This window comes from Rhinolophus ferrumequinum, chromosome 3, assembly GCF_004115265.2.
Source record: "Rhinolophus ferrumequinum isolate MPI-CBG mRhiFer1 chromosome 3, mRhiFer1_v1.p, whole genome shotgun sequence".
Taxonomy (NCBI): domain Eukaryota; kingdom Metazoa; phylum Chordata; class Mammalia; order Chiroptera; family Rhinolophidae; genus Rhinolophus; species Rhinolophus ferrumequinum.
Window position 1 is genome coordinate 13464669 of NC_046286.1, and position 21009 is coordinate 13485677.

At 49.9% G+C, this 21009-nt stretch overlaps 2 protein-coding genes and 1 long non-coding RNA gene across 5 annotated transcripts; 1 reads left to right on the top strand and 2 right to left on the bottom strand.

Annotated features, from left to right (window-relative positions):
- Positions 1–215: 215 nt before the first annotated feature.
- On the bottom strand, positions 216–1095 carry LOC117020372 (uncharacterized). Its single transcript, XR_004422679.1, has 3 exons — positions 998–1095; positions 791–899; positions 216–545 (listed from the first exon to the last, which is right to left on the bottom strand). It is a non-coding gene; the product is annotated as an uncharacterized LOC117020372 (long non-coding RNA).
- A 9326-nt stretch (positions 1096–10421) lies between these two features.
- On the top strand, positions 10422–16318 carry HSP90AB1 (heat shock protein 90 alpha family class B member 1). Of its 2 annotated transcripts, none has more exons than XM_033098583.1 (12): positions 10422–10581; positions 11995–12141; positions 12441–12647; positions 12753–12912; positions 13074–13207; positions 13327–13632; positions 14060–14225; positions 14416–14606; positions 14725–14872; positions 15005–15273; positions 15494–15827; positions 15938–16318. In XM_033098583.1, the coding sequence occupies exons 2-12, from the start codon at positions 11995–11997 to the stop codon at positions 16045–16047; spliced, it is 2172 nt and encodes a 723-aa protein (XP_032954474.1). In that variant the 5' UTR covers positions 10422–10581; the 3' UTR covers positions 16048–16318. The 2 variants fall into 2 exon arrangements, with proteins under 2 accessions (XP_032954474.1, XP_032954475.1); XM_033098584.1 differs by lacking the exon at positions 10422–10581 and adding an exon at positions 11442–11577.
- Positions 16319–16533: 215 nt separating this feature from the next.
- SLC35B2 (solute carrier family 35 member B2) lies at positions 16534–20159 on the bottom strand. Of its 2 annotated transcripts, XM_033098585.1 has the most exons (4): positions 20019–20159; positions 19297–19493; positions 18964–19118; positions 16534–18045 (listed from the first exon to the last, which is right to left on the bottom strand). In XM_033098585.1, exons 1-4 carry the CDS (start codon positions 20027–20029, stop codon positions 17107–17109), a joined length of 1302 nt encoding a protein of 433 aa, XP_032954476.1. In that variant the 5' UTR covers positions 20030–20159; the 3' UTR covers positions 16534–17106. The 2 variants fall into 2 exon arrangements, with proteins under 2 accessions (XP_032954476.1, XP_032954481.1); XM_033098590.1 differs by lacking the exons at positions 18964–19118; positions 20019–20159 and having other exon boundaries at positions 19297–19377.
- Positions 20160–21009: the final 850 nt, after the last annotated feature.

The following is a 21009-nucleotide window of genomic DNA, read 5'->3' on the forward strand; positions in this document are numbered from 1 at the left end:
CCCCACGCCACACACTTCGCTGACCCTGGCCCTCAGCACATGTCTCACACTTCCCAGAAGGGCAGGAGGTATTACCACACAGCCCAGATTGTTCATTGATCCCTGACCAGCAAATTGCTACAGAGTTGGCATTCTCTGTCAGGGCTTCGTTTCTGAGTCTAATTTAATTGAAGGCTTCAGGCGTCATTCAAGGGTAGTTAGTATATCATTGTACGGGGAATCAAACCAGAGTACATAGCTGAGGTTGGTGACAACAAGGCAGTTCCTTTGAGGTTCAAAAATAAGGGGTTCCTTGAGTATTCTCCAGTCTTTGCAGAGCCATTGAATCCGGCGGAGATAAACCTGTGCTCTTCTCTCTCTCAGTCCTTCGAGACTTCCCCATTATACCCAAACCTGAAAGACCTATTGGGCTCCTTCCTCAGAACCGTCAGCCCTTCAGACATCCTGTGTTTCTTCCTTGGGTCCCTTCACTGCCGCTTGCCTGGCTTCTCAGGACTCCTGTCCAGGTCTTCTTCAAACCATCCCACACATAGCCACAGGATAATCTGAAAACAAATTTAGTCATTTGCTGGTCTCGCTCCCGGAACAGGCCTAGCATTTCCAAATCTTCCACCATCAGCAACATCAACAGCCAGATGATGCAATTCTTCCCCCTCTGCACCTCAGAACTTTTGTAACTTTGCAACACATCCTTTATCATGCACTTCTCCTATTCCAGCTACCAGACTTTTGTTTTTCAGGTTAGAGTCTACATTCTATTCATAGGTTGACTAAGCTGTAAGTGCAGTACCTGGCTCCCAGGGGTACTCAAAAATGTTTACTCCGTGTATCTGCTGGTTCCTCCCCACACAGTCTTCACATGCCTGACTCCAGCTGGGTGGTAGCACTCATTTCGCTGCCTGTGCCCATGGGATAGAGATAGGTGTTAAGTATGCTCCCCAAGTCCAGCAAAGATTTGAAGGAGGAAAAAACATTAGTCACTTCTTTCTGTACTTACACGGATGTTGAAGAAAATTACTAGAATATTTTCCCAAAAGTATTATCTTAGACTCTTCCCAGAAAGGCAGGACGTTTTCTAGTGCAAATGACAAAAGTTTGCAATCTCACTCATTTCCATTCTCCTGACCACAGTATTTTCACCTGAAAAGGGGGAGTAATAGGGGTTAGAAAAAGCAGCATCCAGGTCTCCTGCCTGCCCATTGCAATGATGGCTCGAGACCACAAGTGGGCGCTCTGCAGGCAACACCACCTGTGGGAGGCAGGCCTCTGTTGAGCTTCACCACTTTCCTCCTCCCGTGTTTCCCCGAAAATAAGACCTAGCCGGACAATCAGCTCTAATGCATCTTTTGGAGCAAAAATTTATATAAGACCAGGTATTATATTATTATATTTATTATATTATAAGACCTGGTATTATATAAGACCGGGTCTTATATTAATTTTTGCTCCAAAAGATGCACTAGAGCTGATTGTCCGGCTAGGTCTTATTTTTGGGGAAACACTGTAGGACTTTGTTTCCTATAAAGTGGGGAGGTCTGAGCATGAGAATCTGCCAGGTATTCCTGATTCTGCCATGACTTATCCTGGTCATCACCTTCCTTCCATGGGACATTTCTGCCCAAAGCATCAGTCTATGTATTCAGCTGTTCTCCACCCTGGGATGGCTGCTACTGCAACACAGAAATTCCCTCTAGTTTGATCTGATATGGTAAATTGTAGGGGCTTTAAATTTTTGAAAAGCGAAGAGCCTCAACAAAATCAGTCTTCTTTAAAAAGGGAAGTGAAGCCTCAGGCATAACTGATGAATATATCAATTCTTTCAGGTGAATATGGAAAGATGGTGAGGGCAGTATAATGTGTGTAGGGGGGGTGGGGGGTGGCTTGACAGGAGAAACCTGATTATTGGGAACATAAATTATTCTCAGAATGTTCACCTATGATAGTTAAACTATGATAGTGATTCAAAATAGATGTGAGCAGAGAAATGCAGTCATTTTAAAAAGAGCCATTCTCTGGCCAGCAGGCCCTGCCTGAAACATAAGTCTTGTCACACAGGAAGAGCGGCAGCCTGAGGGAGGTCAGCCAACCAGCTGATTAGACAGGGAGGCCAGGCTGGCAGTGAGGCAGGCCTGTCTGGTTCCTGGGGCAAGTTGGCAATGAGTGTGGACATGGGCACCTCAGATGGGAGGAGCCACCCACCCACCCACCCAATCAACCCATCAATGGCCTATTTCCTAGCTGGGGCTCTAGTTGTCTCCACATGACCTGGCTTTCTACAGTGGGTCCCCTCTGGGAGAGGACTGCTCACTTAAAGCCCGCTAAAAGCCTTAGGAGTCCTGGTGCTCCCTGTCAATGAGCCAGTTGGCATTCTGGCTCCAGACTGCAGGGCTCGTGCTAAATGAGTCAGCAGGACCACAAAAAGGGGGGCCCTCTGTCTATGAAAGCTGCCTTCTCCCAGACCTTCCTATGGGGTTGTAGAGTGGTTGAGATTCAGAGCCTAGGATTTCATCTTGGGCCTGTCAGGTACCAGCTGTGGGACTCGGGACAAATTACTCATCCTTTATGACCCAGTTCCTTGTTCTTAAAACGGGGTAACATATATGTATGGACTTGCTACGGGAATTAAGGGAGTCTGCGGAAAGCCTGGACCTAGGATGTGAGGACCCTAGAGACGCGTGGCGCCCAGAGGGACGAGCCTCAGCACGGTGCGCTCCCGGCCCCCCACCTAAGTGGCTCGCTGCTCCTCCCCAGACGCCATTCCTCTGCCCCACACCTCCAGCCCCCCTGCCCCGGAAGCTTCGAGAACCAAGCCTCATTTTCCCCACCGCAGCCATTCCCAGTGCGAACCACCCCTTGGGGACCCCACCTGGCGCGGGAGAGCGCATAACTGCATGGCCCAGGCGAGGCCCGACGCGGGGCGAGAAACCACCGGAGCCGATGGTCCTGTTCAGCCCCGCCCCTCGGCGAGGGAGAGGGGAGGAGGATGACGTCATCCCTCCCGTGCGCCCCCTGGCGGGAGCGCAGCCCCAACCCATGCAGCTTTCCGCAGCTGACCCCTGGCCAGGGAGACCCGATGGGGTATCAGGTGGACTCCACTGCCCTTTAAATCTGAGTGACCTTGAGCCAGGCACTTTCCATCTCGGAGCCACTCATCTGTAAAGCAGGGCCAGTAACACTTGCCCAACCTACCTCTCCCGGTTGTGAAATTCCAGTGAGATAACAATGGATAACAACTATTACTTTCACCTGTCACTGCCCACTGTCTTAATCATATATGCATTATTTCCTACATTATCCCAATTACCCTATGAAATGCTAACTGTTGCTATACCCACTTTACTCCAGAAAACCGGGGCTGAAAAGGTTAAAGATGGAAAATATTTTGTAAACTGCAAAGCACCAGATAAATGTCTGCATCCCCCGCCTCTGATACACACACACACACACACACACACACACACACACACACACACAGATGAGAGAGTTCCCAGGCAGTGAAGGGGATGGAAAGATACTACAAGGTCTCATGTGACCGCGTGGCACCATAATGCAGGGTTGGTGCCTCTTCCTCCCCTGCCTCCAAAACATTCCAGAGTCATCTCTTTTCACAGGGACCCCAAGCGTCCTAGAATTTTGAACTCCCATATCATCTTTCCCAGGTGAAACCAGAAAAGTCCTTTCTGACATCTAACCTCAGTTGCCCCCAGTAGCACTACTAGTCCTTTATCCCGGTGTGGGTGGACCAGGCAGGCACTGGGCCCAATGAATGACCTAGAAGTCAGCTGAGACCTGTACATTGAGGAGTGACTTGTACCTGCGGCCAAACAGGTGGCAGGCAGAACAGTTAAGTAGGTCACGGTTGTTTGTGGTACTGTCTGACCCCTCCACCTTCCCCTGCCTATAGTCTGCTCTGGGCTGAACTAATTTGGGATTAAATTTTACTTTCTTCATCAAAGGGGGCCTGGAACACTGAATAACACCCAAGACAAAAAGGGAGGCCTGGTGGGCATGATAGCAGGAGGAGGACAAACAATTTTGGGCTGGGCTGACAATGGCAGGTAGGCAGGACTGAGTCATACCCCTTAGGCTACTGATACTACATCCTTGGAGAATTAAGACACAGTCATATGTGTATTAATAGAGCAAGTTACCAAAGATGTCTGATTTACGCTTCCAGCATAACTTAGATTGCAATTTCTGGCCTCACTACACTCCCTGAGGGCTTGGTTCTTGCCCATGACTGCAGCCATCAGCCTCTGCCTCTAGGACATCTCTCCGTGGTGGCCCACAATGTACCTAAAACAGACGTCCTGCAACCGAGAGCTGTACTTCTCCATTCCCCGCAGCCCCCACCTTCTATCGTTCTATCTGAGAAAAGATGTACACACACCTCTTCCCCACCCTGTCCCATCTCTCCACCTTCGGCCTCTCCCTTCAAGCTATGTCCTGTGGAGTTTCTAAGTGTTTTTTGTTTGTTTGTTTTAAACAACACAATTATCTAGCTTGACTTAATAGATTTAACATATTTAGACCTTTACCCAACAACTAGATAATATATTTTTTTTCTCAAGCATGCATGGAGCATTTATAAATATTAGCCACATTCTAGGTTACAAAAGAAGTCTCAAATACAAAAGACCCAGTATCAATACACACCACTTTGTATGTCTACAACACAACTAAAGGATAATATTTTTTAAAATTGAGAATTCTCAGTCAGAGAAGCAACAGGAGGCCTCTGCCCAGGCTGAGTCTGAGTTCCCTCCAAGATGTCACTTAGCTTTCGCTAGATCAGGGGTCTGTAGAAGCGTAAAACACTTTCAAACGGATCAAAGAAGATACCATAAGGAGAATCAGAAAATCCTTAAAACCGAATTATAATGAAAACAATATGCATTGAACCTTATGGGGATATAGCTAAAATAGTACTTGAGAAATTTGTAGCCTTAAATCCTTATATCGGTAAAGGGAAAAGGCTGAAATTTAATGTGCTAAGTATTAAAGTTGAGAAAATAGAAAAAGGACAACAGAACTGACCCAAAGAAAATAGAAATAATGAAATAAAAATTCAGCATAAATTTAAAAAATAAAGAAATTAGGGGTGGTCGGTTAGCTCAGTTGGTTAGAGCGTGGTGCTGATAACACGAAGGTTGCCGGTTTGATCCCCGCATGGGCCACTGTGAGCTGTGCCCTCCTTAAAAAATTAATTAATTAATTAATTAAAGAAGAAGAAAACAATGAAATGAAGGTCAATATAAATGAAATAGATAAATCTCTGGCAAACTGTCACACAAAAAAGGGATAAAGATATGAAAAACAATTCTAGGAATGAGAAAGGAGACATGTTTTAGACAGAACAGAGATTAAAAAGATAGTCAAAGAAAATAGTATGCCACAATATTTAAAGATTTCAAGAAATATCCAGAAAAAATATTAAGCAAAATTGACTCACGGAGAGGTACAAAACCTGAATACTCCTATACTATTAAAAAAAAAAATCTTGAGTCCTTAGTTAAAAAGTTTCCATATAGAAAACTACAGAGTTAGGCAGTTTTATAGGTGAGTTCTACAAAACTTTAAAGAAATAGATCATTTCAGTCTAATATTAGTAAGTCATTAATAAATTAAACATATAAATAGATTAAAGAAATTTTTAAATGATATTCTCAATAGATGCAGAAAAAATAATTTTGATACCTATTTAGATTAAAATGATAAGTTAGGTTAGAAAGAGCAAATATGCTCAATGATGAAGAGTAGAAGCATTCTTTTTCTGATCAGAAATGATATAAGAATGCCCAGAATCATTGTTTCCACTCATCATTGTTCTGCAGTCCTAGCTGGTGCAGTATAACAAGAACTAAGAGACACAAGGATTAGAGAGGGAGAAACCAAACTGTCATTTTTCTCAGATGATAGATAGGGTTATACCTAGAAAACATCAAAAAAACTGTTGAACAAATTAAGAATTAATAAGGTAATTTGCCAACGTGCATGATCAATAAACAAAAATCCATTGCTTTCAAGCTCTGGGAAACAGAAATTGAAGGAAATTTTCCATTTACCATAGCATCAATAATAATAATAATAATGAACTAACACATAAAGCGAGGTTTGAAAGTTGTACAAGAGACTTCTCATGTCCCAGCGGAACATGGAAACTGAGGTGAAGGAACAGAGTCCAGGCTGGCCGTGCAGACCTGCTCAATTGTCTAATGTACGAGTATCTGAACATCAAGTCTATAGCTTTGTGAGGATGTCAGTCCAGGGTATTCCATATGGAATTCAGAGATGTAAACCCTATGGAACTGGAAAGGACCAGAACTGACAGAACACACCTGGCAGGTGCTGAGCTTGTTCTGAGAGCTAAGGGTCCAGAGCTATTCCCCATGCTGTACAATCCCTGATGTCCTGATGCCCCCTGGGTACTTTGTTCACCCATTGCCCTTTATCTGAGCACCCCTCAGCAGCCTCCTACATGCCCTTCAAATGCCAGTGGTGCTGCCCAACTAGGAGATCTCTCAGTTTGAGCAGCGGCAGGAGGCCTCTGCCCAGCCTGAGTCTCCAGGCTCCCTCCAAGACCTCACCTAGCGTTAGCTAAATCAGGGGTCTGCACACCTTTTCTGTAAAAGGTAAGAGAGTAAATATTTTAGACTTTGCAAGCTATGTGGTCTCTGTCAGAACTATCAACCATGGCATTACACCACGAAAGCCCCAAAGACAACATGAAAACAAATGAGCCTGAGCATGGCTGTGTTTCAGTAAAACTTTGTGGACACAAATTTAAATTTCATATATTTTTCACATGCCAACATATTATCTTTTGATTTTTTTTCCAACCATTGAAAAATGTAAAAACCATTCTTACCCATAGGCCATACAAAAACAAGCAACAGGCTCACTAGCTGCAGGCCATAGTTTGTCTTGTTTCATGTCGCCGCCCTCCAATGGCAAAAGGTTGGGTTGGGTCTTTGAGGCCAGGTCAGGAATAATGGATATCTAGGGAACATCAAGCATTGCAAGTACTACTGGGAGTAGGATTCTGGAGATCGGGGGAGGGGGGGTTTAAACCATCTTTAATAGCGGCCAGTGGCTTCTCTCACCCTCAGTCAAGGTCAGAACTTCTTAGTATCGCATTTGGGGCCTTTTCTAAACCTGACTCCTGCCTGCAGAGTCACTTTCAGCTCTTCCTGCCTTCCTCAGTGGTTCGTGGACTATGGTCCCTCTGTCAGGGTTGTGCCTTGTTTTTCTCTTAGACTTGCACTGTGGCCTGGCTAGCCATAGCCCTAAGCCTGCCCCCTTCCCTGGGCTGAGTTAGGAGTCTCTGACCTGCTCCCATACTTCTATGATTCACATTTGGCCTGGGGCAGTCCCCAGTAGCTAAAGACTCCCTGTCCTTACGCATTTCTGCATCCCCAGGGGAGGCTCACAGTGGGGTCTTCCTGAGCATCAACGAGTGGGAGAAGACATCTTGGAAGGCTTCAGAAGAGACGTTGGAATGTCTGTGTTGGTTCAAGATTTGAGATTTTTCCCATTAGAAAACCTGAGTAGTCTCTGGTCCTGATAGTGATTCACAGGAGTGATTGCCGCTCTGCTTTGGACTTGTGTCCTGAGAGGGGAGACAGCTTTCCCACTCCATTTCTGTAGCAGGGTTGCAGCAAGGGAGTTAGCGTAGCAAAGGCTCTGAGCTGACTGACCCTGATGTAGTCCCTGAAGCCTTCCCTTCCCAATCCCTAGAATATGCAGACTCACTTTTACCTCTTCACAGGACTGTGAGATGTTGTGAATGCTCGTTGTGAACTAGGAAACAGATTTGTAATTAGCTAGGTCCCTTCTGCCCAGAGGGAAAGGGGGTGTGTTAAGGGACTATGCTCCTAGTTTGAGATTTCGATCAAGGACAGAGACTCTTGGAGCCTTCCTGGAAGCAGCACAATGCCTTTTCCCATACTCTATTACATCTCCCAGCCACAGGCTTCTCGCAGACCAGCATGATGGGGTGTAGATGGGTCAGGAGAGATGAAACTGGGGTGTTGGTGGCAGGGGTGATGAGGTCTGGGATGTGAGGCAAGGAAAGCCAGGGTCCTTTGTTCTTTGGAATTCCACACACGAACAAAGAAAATATGAAGGAAGGAAAGAAAACTGGGCACCAAGGCCGGCGACAGAGGACTTCAGGTGGTGTTGGGGGAACACCTCCCCAGCATTGCAGGGACAGACAGAGTGGGTCAGGAAGGGAGTTGATGGACGTCCTCTTTGGTGAGTCACAAGGTCACAGAGCAGGGAGTGGCCATTCTTTCCTGGAGAGGCTATGGGTCCAGCAGCCTTCCAAGATAAGGCCTTAGAAAGGCAAAGACAGTTTGCTAGCTGGAGGGCGTGCAAAGTTGCAGAGCCGGGTGAGGCAAGGCAACCTGCAGCTCTCCGGGCATAAGGCGTCACAGCTGAAGGAGGACAACTTGGTTCTGGACGTCTGAAGTGGGCGCTATGGGCCAGTGTCTTCATGTGGTCTCCAAAAGGCCCTGCCATTCTGCAGGTCCCCTGGAGACCCTCCCCTCCCCAGGTGTAGGTAGCTGCAGAAGGAGGGTGAAAAGAAACAAAACCAGATTGAGAAACAGCTCTATGTGCTTACAAGGTGTGATCAAAAACTACGGTGAATGTTTAAATTTAAAAAAAATTATTACAGTAAAAGACACATTGGCATTAATACCCCTTGCTTTGAACACACTTATCCCGTGATTCTGGCCACTTTCTGGAGCATTTCTGGAAGTCCTCTTTGGTGAGCGTCTTTAGTTGCGCTGTTGTGGCTGCCTCGATGTTCTGAATCGATTCAAAATGTTTTTCTTTCATAGTCATTTTGACTTTGGGGAAGAGCCAGAAGTCACACAGTGCCAGATCCCGTGAATAAGGTGGATGAGGACACACCATAACGTCTTTATTTGACAATAATTGCCGTATACCAGAAGCGATGTGTGACACAGAGCGTTGTCATGATGGAGGAAGAAGACAATGGCAATGTGTCTTTTACTATAATAAATTTTTTTCCTGTTCGGTTCCCCCTTTCCACCTCTCCCCCTTCCAGTTCAAGCCGTTGTTTATCAGTCTAGTTGTGTAGGACACAGCTTCCTGGCCCATGCTGGTATTAAGAGCCTTGCGCTCCCCCCAGCTGAGGCAATGGGGTCATCAGTTGGCAGCTCACAGCGGCTCATGCCTGCTCAAGGCAGCCCAGCTCCAGGGAGAGCCGTTGTTCACAATCTTAGCTGTAGAGGGCGCAGCTCACTGGCCCACGTGGGAATCCAACAGACTACCTGGGCATTAGGAGTACAACGCTCCCACCACCTGAGGCACCTGCCAGCCCCAACACATTTTTTTAAATTTAAACATTCACTGTATCTTTTAATGACACCTCGGTATGCAGGGAGGTAACACGTCTCTGCATTCCACACTTGGTCAGCAACAGAGGCTGGGTCCCAGCCAGAGGGAGAGTCCCTCCCGAAGCGACCTATCTCGGCTCGCTCCAGGCAGCTCCTGCAGAGCAGGGTGCTGTGTCATCGATGAGGGACAGGAGCAGTCAATCACTCCCTTTGGGCTCCATCCCACCCAGTGCCAAGCTAGGTGGACCCGGTAAGTTGGATAGAGGGTCCCGCAGGCGGCCTTCTAGAGTACAGGGGATTGGAGCAGCCCACCCTCTCCCGAGTGACTCTGGTAGAATTGTCGCGGCGCCACAGAGACACCGCCCAGGCCGCAGCGGGCGAGGCGGAGCCTCGAGGGAAGAGGGTGGGGCGAGGGCGGGGCCGCCAATTGGGGTCTGGAAACTGCTGGAAGCGTCGCAGTACTGCCGCTGTCTCTCCTTCCGCCGCAAAGAGTCCCTCCACCAGTCTGGGCCGGCGCCACGCCCCGCTGCGAAACGCTGGCCCTTCCCCCCGCCCACCACCCCACAACCACCGGAGAGCCGGAGCCGGCGGCTGCCCGAAGTTCAGCCTGGAATTCTGTACCGCCCCAGAGAAAACCCCTTATCGGGATGTAGGAATGTGCAGAGCAGATTCTAAGAGGGAGGTCCATCTAGACTGGGAGCGGAGGTCGGAGTGATTGGCCACCTCCATCCGCCCCTTTTTAGGTGTCCCTCAAGGCCAGGAGTTAGCAGTGGAGGGGCCTGCCCCACAGGTTTTAAGGGAAATCAGTGGGACCCTCGACCCTAAATCCACCTGGATCATCTAAGCATTCCCACCCAACCTCTAATTCTGGTGGGGTCACGCCCGTGAAGTGCGGAGATGGGGATACGTAAGCCAATAAAAAAGTGTGCGCCCCTTGCAGACACTGAGAACCACTGCTCCCGCTCTTCACTGTCTCCGCCCCGATTTTGGCCATGACGTCAAGGTGGGCGGGCGGCAGCAGGTGCGGAGCTGACAGACATCCTGCTTTAAGGCGGAGGGATCCGTGGGAGGGCTGTACTTCGCCCTATATAGAGCGACTAGGGGGTCACACAGCCCTTCTCTTGAGTTACCCCCACGCACGCTTTCAGCGGTGTGTGAGCCGGTCACAGTCGGTGTCCACCTTTCTCCCTAGTACTTGCATCTCTTCACCTTTAAGGTAAGGCCGCACTTTTCTCTTTCAGCCTTTTCTGTCTCTGAGCGTATTTCGTCCCTCTTTTCCCTTCCAAAGGCCCGATTTTGTTGTGCTGGGCTGCCTTTGGGATGCCACAATTTCTAGGTGGGTGGGAGGGGGTTCTCGAATGGAGCTTGTTTTGCCTTGTATGCTTAGGCGGCGGAGTTTCCCCCGGGCAACGACTAGCCTTGGCCGAGGTGGGCCGCGGAGTGGCCTTGGGGTAGTGGGCTACTGCACGTGGTGGCTGCGCCGGCCCGGGACGCTGCCATCTTTGCCCCTCCATTTCCGGACCGCGGCTACGGGGCGCTAGAGGGTCCGCAAGGGTTGTGGGTGTGCGCGCTCGGTGTGACTCAGCACAGCCTGGTGCTGGTCTGGCTGTGCCACCTGTTTTATTTAGACGCGTTTCTCAAGTCCGTGAGGGTCTGCGATAAGGAACGCTTTGGCCCTCTACTGGCCCACCGTCCTTCTAGATCTTTCCTGTATTCGCGTGGAGGAGGGGAGGAGGCGGGTTCTGGAAGATTCGTGGGCTCCTAAACCCCCGCCCTTCTCCGAGAGCTGAGATTGTTCTGGAAGCTTCTGGAGCCCGGCGCCCCGCCCTGGTGCCCGAATGCTGGAGCGCAGGGAGGCTGCGCGGCGGCACCCCGTTTTCGCGTGGCCCTGGCCGACGCATGTCCGGTAGTGACGAGGGTCGATCCGGTAGACCACGGCCACCATCTTAGTTGTGTTTAGGCCTACACTTGAGTCACGTGAGCCGAGGGGTCACGACTGTGCTTTTGTTTTATCGGCTTCTTTGTCTTAATAGTCCCCCTCCCCTCCCGGCGGGTATCCCACCGATCTCGGGTTACCCTCCCCTACCACGTGAGTCAGCAATCCCGTGCTCGGGCGAGGTAGGAGGTACCTACTTGGGAAGCAATTTCACATTATTGCCATTAACATAAAACGAGTGACCGGGTTTTTCTCCTTCACCTGGACCAAAAAGAGGTAATAAAACTGTGGTTAGTGATTTCTACATTGAAACGTGCGTGTGGATTTCCTGGAATTCTTAACTTGAGATACGTGGGTTGGGGGCCAAGATTCTGCATTTCTAACAAGGTAACCCGGTGATGCTGAGGCTGCTGGTCCGTGGAACACTTAACAGTAGTTTGATTTCCAAAAAACCTGCTTTTCTGTTTCGTTGAAGAACGTGTTGGCTTCCCAGCCCCCAAATGGTTTGCGACTAAGGGTGCAGTCTGAAATCTTGAAGAAAGCAAAGCCTCTTGGGGAATGGCTAGGTGGTACCTCACTCAGAGCAGTTTGAACCAACTGTCTCCCAGTGTTCACTGTGATTGGGGTTTGTTTTGGGAGTCTTAAATTCAGGGCCATTCCATTCTTTTGTAATTCTTGACTCTTCTTATTTAGATGCCTGAGGAAGTGCACCATGGAGAGGAGGAGGTGGAGACTTTTGCCTTCCAGGCAGAAATCGCCCAGCTTATGTCTCTCATCATCAATACTTTCTATTCGAACAAAGAAATTTTCCTTCGGGAATTGATCAGTAACGCTTCTGATGTGAGTGCTGGGGAAGGGGTGTTCGGGGCTGGATGTGTTTTTAGCAATCCGGAAAAGTGATGAGGGGTGGTTTGGCATTTTTGTGGGGCCTGCTATTGAAGGGGATAAACCTAGCGTTCCAAACAGGTTTGTCTTACTCTCTGGATAGATGGGATAGTGTAACTAACTGTATGTGGCTTTGAAACTTCAAAGGGTATTCAGAATTGAAGCTATTGAGGAGTAAAAAATGAAGTTTTTTATTGGATGAAGAGTTGTGCTTTAAGAAAGCAGCATTGTAAAAATAAAATTTGTATTTCCAGGCCTTGGACAAGATACGTTATGAGAGCCTGACTGACCCTTCCAAGTTGGACAGTGGTAAAGAGCTGAAAATTGACATCATCCCCAACCCCCAGGAACGTACTCTGACTCTGGTGGACACTGGCATTGGCATGACCAAAGCTGATCTCATAAACAATCTGGGAACCATTGCCAAGTCTGGTACTAAAGCATTTATGGAGGCTCTTCAGGTGTGTGGTATTTTAGCTAGGCACACACCATCCGTGTTTATCTAATGTTCTTTGGCTTGCTGTGGTTTTCGAAATTTGTTTTGACTTTTTAAAACTTTTTGGCAGGCTGGTGCAGACATCTCCATGATTGGACAGTTTGGTGTTGGCTTTTATTCTGCCTACCTGGTGGCAGAAAAAGTGGTTGTGATCACAAAGCATAATGATGATGAGCAGTATGCCTGGGAGTCTTCTGCCGGGGGTTCCTTCACTGTACGAGCTGACCATGGTAAGCTGGCTTAACTGTAAAAGTGTCTGGCTTAGAATCCAGGGGAAATTTAAATAGACATCTTGAGTGTCCTACCTGTAAAGCAGTTTCCTTTCACTACAGTTCTACATTTAGTTTCTTTTTTTTTTTTTTTAAATGTTCCATTGTGATTGACTTTGTAGGTGAGCCCATTGGCCGGGGTACCAAAGTGATCCTCCATCTTAAGGAAGACCAGACAGAGTACATAGAGGAGAGGCGGGTCAAAGAAGTGGTGAAGAAGCACTCACAGTTCATAGGGTACCCCATCACCCTTTATGTGAGTATGGGCTGGAAACTGTCAACACATGATGTCTGCTCTGGAGAATTGCGTGGTTCCTGGTTTTTTGTGATCCCTGCTGCTCTGTACTCTGAAACTATTGTCTTTGGTACTTTCAGTTGGAGAAGGAACGAGAGAAAGAAATCAGTGATGATGAAGCAGAGGAAGAGAAAGGTGAGAAGAAAGAGGAGGATAAAGATGATGATGATAAGCCCAAAATTGAAGACGTGGGCTCCGATGACGAAGATAGCGCTAAGGATAAGAAAAAGAAAACAAAGAAGATTAAGGAGAAATACATCGATCAGGAGGAGCTGAACAAGACCAAGCCCATTTGGACCAGAAACCCTGATGACATCACCCAGGAGGAATACGGGGAGTTCTACAAGAGCCTTACCAATGATTGGGAAGACCACTTGGCAGTCAAGGTGATAACACTTTGCATGCTGGGTCCATGGGAGCAGGTGGAAGGGTGTTGCTGGTAATAGACAAATGGAACTTGCCCAACTGGTTGGTAGCTGGGAGTGAAAGCCATGGAACCACATGAGTTCACTTACTGGTGACACTTACACAGGGTGGAGAAATGGCATCCTTCCCAGTGATCTAACTGTCTTCGTGGTGGCCTTACACATCTTGGGTTCTGAGTTGACTGTTCTCCTTGACTCAAGGATCTCAAGGATCGTACACAGCTTATACCGTTCTAGTTTAGGACTTGAGGGCTTCATTTTCTCAACAGCTGCCCTGTCGTTAGTGCTTAGGGAAGATCCTTGTTCCAGTTTCATAATCTGGTGTTGGGACTAAAAGCTCCTCTTTTATCTGGAAGTGCACTAATGACTTACCTTGAATTTCTTATAGCATTTCTCTGTGGAAGGTCAATTGGAATTCAGGGCCTTGTTATTCATACCCCGTCGGGCTCCTTTTGACCTCTTCGAGAACAAGAAGAAGAAGAACAACATCAAACTGTACGTCCGGCGTGTGTTCATCATGGACAGCTGTGATGAGTTGATACCAGAGTATCTCAGTGAGTATCTTCTTGGCCTCTTGAAACAGTTGGGTCAAGTCCTGGGAGGCCTTCAGCATTCGTCTTTGTCTTAGATAATTAAGGATTCTCTGCACCATAAGTACAGAAGGTTCCATGGGAAAATGTAGCCTGCTGAGTCTGGGTGACTGCCTCCCTTATTCACCGGTGCTTCCTCCCCTTCTGATCGCAGACTTCATCCGTGGTGTGGTCGACTCTGAGGACCTGCCCTTGAACATCTCCCGAGAAATGCTCCAGCAGAGCAAAATCTTGAAGGTCATTCGTAAAAACATTGTTAAGAAGTGCCTTGAGCTCTTCTCCGAGCTGGCGGAAGACAAGGAGAACTATAAGAAGTTCTATGAGGCGTTTTCTAAAAACCTAAAGGTAAGGAGGCAGCAACTGCTTAGTTAATAATCACTATGGACTTTTTTTTTTCATTTGTGTTAAGAGGGTAAGAGATTGTTTTCAAGGAAGATTGGTTTTTTCTTTTCTACCCTTAAAGCTTGGAATCCACGAGGACTCGACTAATCGGCGACGCCTTTCTGAGCTGCTCCGCTATCACACCTCCCAGTCTGGAGATGAAATGACTTCTCTTTCAGAATATGTCTCGCGCATGAAAGAGACCCAGAAGTGCATCTATTATATCACTGGTGCGTTGGAGCCTAGGTCTGATCAAAGTCTCTCCTTAGAGGTGTAGGGAAGAGGTGGGGACATTTAGGGATGCCTGGGAACTGGTCATAAGATGTGTTCTAGTACCTGAGTCACATTCAATAACCCTACAGGTGAGAGCAAAGAGCAGGTTGCCAACTCGGCTTTTGTGGAGCGAGTGCGGAAGCGAGGCTTCGAGGTCGTGTATATGACAGAGCCTATCGATGAGTACTGCGTACAACAGCTCAAGGAATTTGATGGGAAGAGCCTGGTCTCAGTTACCAAGGAGGGCCTGGAGCTCCCCGAGGATGAGGAGGAGAAGAAGAAAATGGAAGAGAGCAAGGCCAAGTTTGAGAACCTCTGCAAACTCATGAAAGAAATCTTGGATAAGAAGGTTGAGAAGGTAAGCGATTCTGGGTCTAAGATCTATTTTATAATCAATGCCTTTAGGGCCGTTTCCCTCTCAAGCAGGCAGGTTTAAGGTTGCCATTTTTGTCAAGTTGGGCGTTGCTTTATGGAAGATGAGACGTTTGTTCTGAGAACAGAACTTAAAAATACCAGTATTGTGGCCTTGAAGTGGTAATGTGGTTCAGTACAAACTTAAGGTTTTTGGTTGTCCTCAGGTGACAATCTCCAATAGGCTTGTGTCTTCACCCTGCTGCATCGTGACGAGCACCTACGGCTGGACAGCCAACATGGAGCGGATCATGAAAGCCCAGGCCCTGCGGGATAACTCGACGATGGGCTACATGATGGCCAAGAAGCACCTGGAGATCAACCCCGACCACCCCATCGTGGAGACCCTGCGGCAGAAGGCGGAAGCCGACAAGAACGACAAGGCTGTCAAGGACCTAGTGGTGCTGCTGTTTGAAACCGCGCTGCTGTCCTCTGGCTTCTCCCTCGAGGATCCCCAGACCCACTCCAACCGCATCTACCGCATGATCAAGCTAGGCCTAGGTGAGTACGCTTTACCAGGGGCCTGGCACGGCGTCGGGAACTTGTCTCACAGGGACAGATTCGACTTAATGCTATTTGGCTCAAACATGTGACATTCTTGCCACTTGCAGGCATTGATGAAGATGAAGTGACAGCAGAAGAACCCAGTGCTACTGTTCCCGACGAGATCCCCCCCCTGGAGGGTGACGAGGATGCCTCTCGCATGGAAGAAGTAGATTAGGAGGAGTTCTACCTGCAGACGTCGTGCCCTGTGTATAGTGTCCGTGGCTCCCCCAGCAGCCCTAGGTGGCCCTGGCCCACCTGGTTGCCTCTGCTCATGTCTAGTGGTTTTTTTCCTCTCCTGTCTTTCTGCCTAAGGTGGGGATACAAGGGCCTCCAGCCTTCCCTTCCCACATTTGACATTGGGTTTGGATGTTGTGTGTTGTGGGAGTTTTTGTTTATTTTGTTCTGAAATTAAAGTATGCAAAATAAAGAAGATGCAGTTTTATACAGTTTTGCTCTCCCTTGTAAAGTGGCTAGAATGCTACCTTTGAAGTTTCCTCAGCTTCTGTGTAAATCTTACCTGCCGTCGACATCCTGAGTACAGGTTACATGGTACATACTAGTAGTACATAAAAAGCTACGGTCACGGGGCCGTGTAGCAGTTAAGTCACAAAGCATTGGCTGAAGGTAAATGCAAGTCAACCAAAACACGGGACCAAGCCCATCGCAGCAATTTAATTTAATAAAATAAAATTATGAGAGAAAGTTAAAACATTTCCGAAGTACCAAAACCTGCAACTGGCTCATGGAGCAGAGCCTAGGGATCCAGGAGCAGAGGTGGTGGTGCCAGGCAGGGCTCTCCCATCCTCCTTCCCTAGCACCGCACCGCCCTCCACTTACTCCTAGGAAAGCAGCATTCGGAGCTTACAATACTTGTGCTTTTCTCACCAGGGTAAGAAATGCAGGTCTCTGGAAGTCTAAAAGGGTTGGCTATTTAAGGTAGGGGACAAGCAGAGGTGCGGTGTTGGTGGCAGAGCCAAGGGCAAGACTTCCGGGACTTGGAGGGGAGAGGCCCCTCCACACTGAGGACTCATCTCTTCCATGGGGCTCAAGAATCCCGCCTACTAGAGGACTGGTGACTTAAGGCAAAAGGGAAGGCTGCCTCCTTGGGCTCCCCAACCCCAACTGCAGAGCTGCTTTGATACAGAAAACACCTGCATTTTGCCCTTGAGCCAGCAGTCTCAGAAGTTACAGTAGGAGAGGAAAAGGATACGGTGAGGGCCCTCCACTTTGCCCCTCAAACCTTCTGCACAGGGGACTCGACAGCCACAGCCTTCTTTCCCCGTTGCTTTAGCCTGCCCCGGGCATAGACTCGGAGCAGGAGGGCAGCAAAGACCACAGCCACCCCCAGTCCCCCCACCACAGTGATGGTGTGGCCATAGAGGAGACAAGACAGGAGAATGGCAAAGGCCTGCCGGAGCGTCATGATGATGGTGAAGACAGCGGCCCCAAACTGTCCAATGGTGTAGAAGATGAAGAGCTGGCCACACGCAGAGCAGACGGAGAGCAGCAGGGCATGTGCAGCAAACTCACTGTGTCGCCCCATAAAACGGGTCCCCTCCAGGAGGGCCCCCTGCTCTAGCAGAGAGCCCACTGTGAAGAGGCAGGAGAAGAAGTTGACCCCAAACATCATCTGCACAGATGACATCTTATAGGCAAACAGGGCATCCTGCCAGTTTGAGGTGAAGCTGTCGAAGGCAATGTAGCCTGCCAACAGAATCAGGCCTGAGAGAGTGGTGGCCGGGGAGATGCGGGGCTCGGGTCCGCTGGACAACAGAAACATGCTGACCCCAATGGAGATGAGGCCGGCTGTCAGGTATTCCCAGTGTTCATAGCTGCGCCTGGACACCAACTTGCCCATCAACATGACAGGGATCACCTTAGAGGCCTTGGCCAGCACCTGGGTTGGGAAGCTGACGAACTTGAGAGCTTCATATTGGCACCAGCTGCTAAGCACATTTGACAGGCTGGCAAAGGAGTAGCGGTACATGGGTGCCCCATGCCGGGGCTGCTTGCAGAGGAGGCAGTAGAGGCCAGCCACGATCAGTGCCAGCACTCGGTTCATTAGCACCAGGAACTGCGAGTCTGTGAACCGCTCACCTGCCCATGTGGCTGTGGCCCCATAGCTGCGGGTCATCACTCTTTCCTGCAGCACTCCCCACGTCAGGTAAGACACCTGGGTGGGGGAGGGTGGAAACAGAGAAGAAAAAGGGCAAAAAGATCTCGACAACTTCCCTCTTTTGCATTCCAGAATGGTATTTAAATGATTTAAAGCACTTGGTCCCTCTGTAGTAACCACCATTTCCCCGAAAATAAGACCTAGCTGGACCATCAGTTCTTAGTGCGTCTTTTGCAGCAAAAATTAATATTAAGCCCCAGTTTTATTTGGAGCAAAAATTAAGACCCGCTCTTATAAGACCGGGTCTTAATATTAATTTTTGCTCCAAAAGACGCGTTAGAGCTGATGGTCCGACTAGGTCTTATTTTCCGGGGAACACGGTAGAAGTTGCCCCTCACTTCTCAAGCCTGGATTCACCTTGCAGGGAATCAAGTGTGTGTGAAACAAAGTAACAGATGCCCAGACCTAATTGTTTCCACAGTAGGTAGGGTATGTTAGAGCCGACTTCATCCCACTGTCTTCCTATCTATTCCCAACCAATTCAGGGAGGCAAGAATTCTTAGAGAAGATCGGACATCTGTCAGTTCAATATGGTATATGAGGTGGAACTACTAGTGTCCACTGCAAAATGCTACGAGGTCAGCATCTTAGCATGTCTCAGTCTCATGCAGTGTGGGGGAAGGCTGAATGGCTTCCCCACACTTTTACCATTAGGTTTACAGTATATGCGACCCATCATTGCAGGGTAGCTATGTAATAGTAAGCACAGTATAAATCACAGAAAAGGGCAAAAAAGACATTTCCTTCAGCCACCTCTAAGATGGTGGTACAGTGTGCCTCTGGGAGGAGGGGGGCACCTAACACACCAACCAGCACACGGTTGGGCTGGTCGGGTGAAACCTATGGTTCCACAGTCCCTGCCCACGGGAGCCAAGCCAGGAAGAGAAGCAGAGCCTGCCTCCCTGCCCTACCTACCTGGAGTCCCACCGCACAGAAGAACAGCTTCAGGGCCTGCCAAGTGGGAGTGGTCTCTGCAGGCTCTGTCCGGGGCGCCAGGGGAACCTCGTCGGAGGCCTTGGGCTCATTGCCAAACACACAAGCTTTCACCAGGGGGAAGCAGAGACCCCTGCCTGAAGAAGGCACACAAGGTGAAGCCCCAGTCTTCTCCCCAGCACCTCAGATCTTCCCCAGAGCAGCCAGACCACCCTGCTGTCGGGCCTGCGGTCCTGCCTCCCTTTCCAAGCCACTTCCTTGTTTAGACAGCCAGCCAGCACGCTTAATATGGACCTAGCATACTTCCCCACACACCTGTCTCCAGGTAGTTCCTCCGCCTGAAGTACTGCACCAGCAGGTAGCCAGGTACCATAAAGCTGGCATAGCCAGCAGCATTCACCAAAAAGCGGAAGAACCACAGCTGAGTCCACGACTCCGGAGGGGCTTCGGGGGTCTCCCCACCTGCGCCCAGGGAGGGAAGCGTAGCCAGCACCACCACCACTGCCCACCACCTGTGGGGACAGCACACATAAGTATTAGGGTGCAGTTCCCCATCCATTCGGCCCTCCAGAGGGGACCATACTGGAGAAGGGCCCGGAATCGCCTTCCCGCCCCCCTCAGCTGCAGCCCAGCCCGGACAAAGAGCCTCTCTCTCCTTGGGGGGCCGGCGCCGGCCAGGCAGGGCTCCCTCCCTCCCCGGGGACAGATCCGCCCCTCCAGCCACACAGGTTCCCTCTGTTCCCTTCAGGGCTCGCCGGCTGCTCGGGCTGGAGGCGGCGCCTCCTCCCCCACCCGTGCCCTCTAGGTTCCGAGAACGCCGGGGTTCCCCACCTCCTCCGCCTGACACTCCCGAAGTCCCCCAAGGAGCACAAGCCCACGCTGCGTCCCCAACCTCGCCGGCCCCGCAGATTCGCGGCAGCGCTCTGCCCGCCCACCGCCCAGCAGCTGGGACCCCACCCGGCCCCCCGGGCTGAAGAGCGGCAGTCACGTGGCCCGGGGGCTCCGTCACGTGGGCTTGACGCCCCCTAGCCCCCAACCTGGCATCCATGGTCCGGGCTGCGTGGGGCGGAGGGGGGCCGGGGAATGCGGGGCCCCGGGCCGCGTGCTCCCTCCGCTCCCGCTGCCGCCTCCAAAATCAGCCAGTGAGCCAGCGGCCAGCGGAAGTGCCGCGATCTTGCCGCCTCCCTCCCTCCCCACGGCCGCCCCTCCCCCCCGCCGCGACCACGCAGGGACCCGGGCTGCCGCCGGGCCACAGCGCCCCCGCGCGGCCCGGAGGGAGACTCGGCTCGGTGCCCGGGTTCCTGCTGCCCTGGGTAGGGGAGTTAGGGAGCCCACAGCCCCATACCTGTCCCTGCTTTGTCATGGTCCTTAGCCCTCACAACTAGCCAGGGAGGTAGTGATGATCACTTTTGTCTTAGGGACGGAGACATTGAGGTTCTGTGTCCCAAACATTTTCCTCTTGTTACCGTTTTCTCACAGGAAGATGCCTCCCTTTCTTGGCTGGGCCTTCGGTACGGTCCCCACACTCCCCATGACCTTTAAGGCTCTGCATGACCTGGCCCCAGTCTACCTCGCCCACTCGCCCACCAACTGTAGAGCCCCACTGGCTTGTTCTCAGTTCCTCTAATTCACCAATGGCCTTCCCCCAATGGCCTCCCCCATCCCTTACTCAGACTAATGTCGGGGTTCAGATGACACACACAGGCCTCCCCGACCACTCAGAGTATGGCCCTCCACCCACTCCATTGTTCTCCTTCCCATTCTTTTTTCCTTCACAGCACCCACTGCGACATATTTACATATTACATGTAAATATTACCCATTTATGATTTTAATGGCTATCTCACTAGCCTGTATGCTCCAAGTAGCCAGAGACTGTGTTGGTTTATTCCCCCATATTCTTCATCTCGGCATAGGCCTGACTTAACAGGGCCCTCAAACGTGTGGAATGAGAAAAAACATGAAAAGCCACAGTTCCCGAGGCTAGTCCTTTCCTCCAGGCTCCTCCAGATGGCAACCTCCAGGGCA

Bases quoted from the DNA above. Each gene is read 5' to 3' on its own strand.
- SLC35B2 (XM_033098585.1), bottom strand. The intron at 19,119-19,296 runs GTGTGTGGGGAA...TGCCTTCTTCAG, and splicing joins GAGGAACTACCTGGAGACAG to GCAGGGGTCTCTGCTTCCCC. The intron at 18,046-18,963 runs GTAGGTAGGGCA...TCCCCCACCCAG, and splicing joins TCTGTGCGGTGGGACTCCAG to GTGTCTTACCTGACGTGGGG.
- HSP90AB1 (XM_033098583.1), top strand. From the start codon at position 11,995: ATGCCTGAGGAAGTGCACCATGGAGAGGAGGAGGTGGAGACTTTTGCC. The intron at 13,208-13,326 runs GTGAGTATGGGC...TGGTACTTTCAG, and splicing joins GGTACCCCATCACCCTTTAT to TTGGAGAAGGAACGAGAGAA. The intron at 14,873-15,004 runs GTGCGTTGGAGC...ATAACCCTACAG, and splicing joins GTGCATCTATTATATCACTG to GTGAGAGCAAAGAGCAGGTT.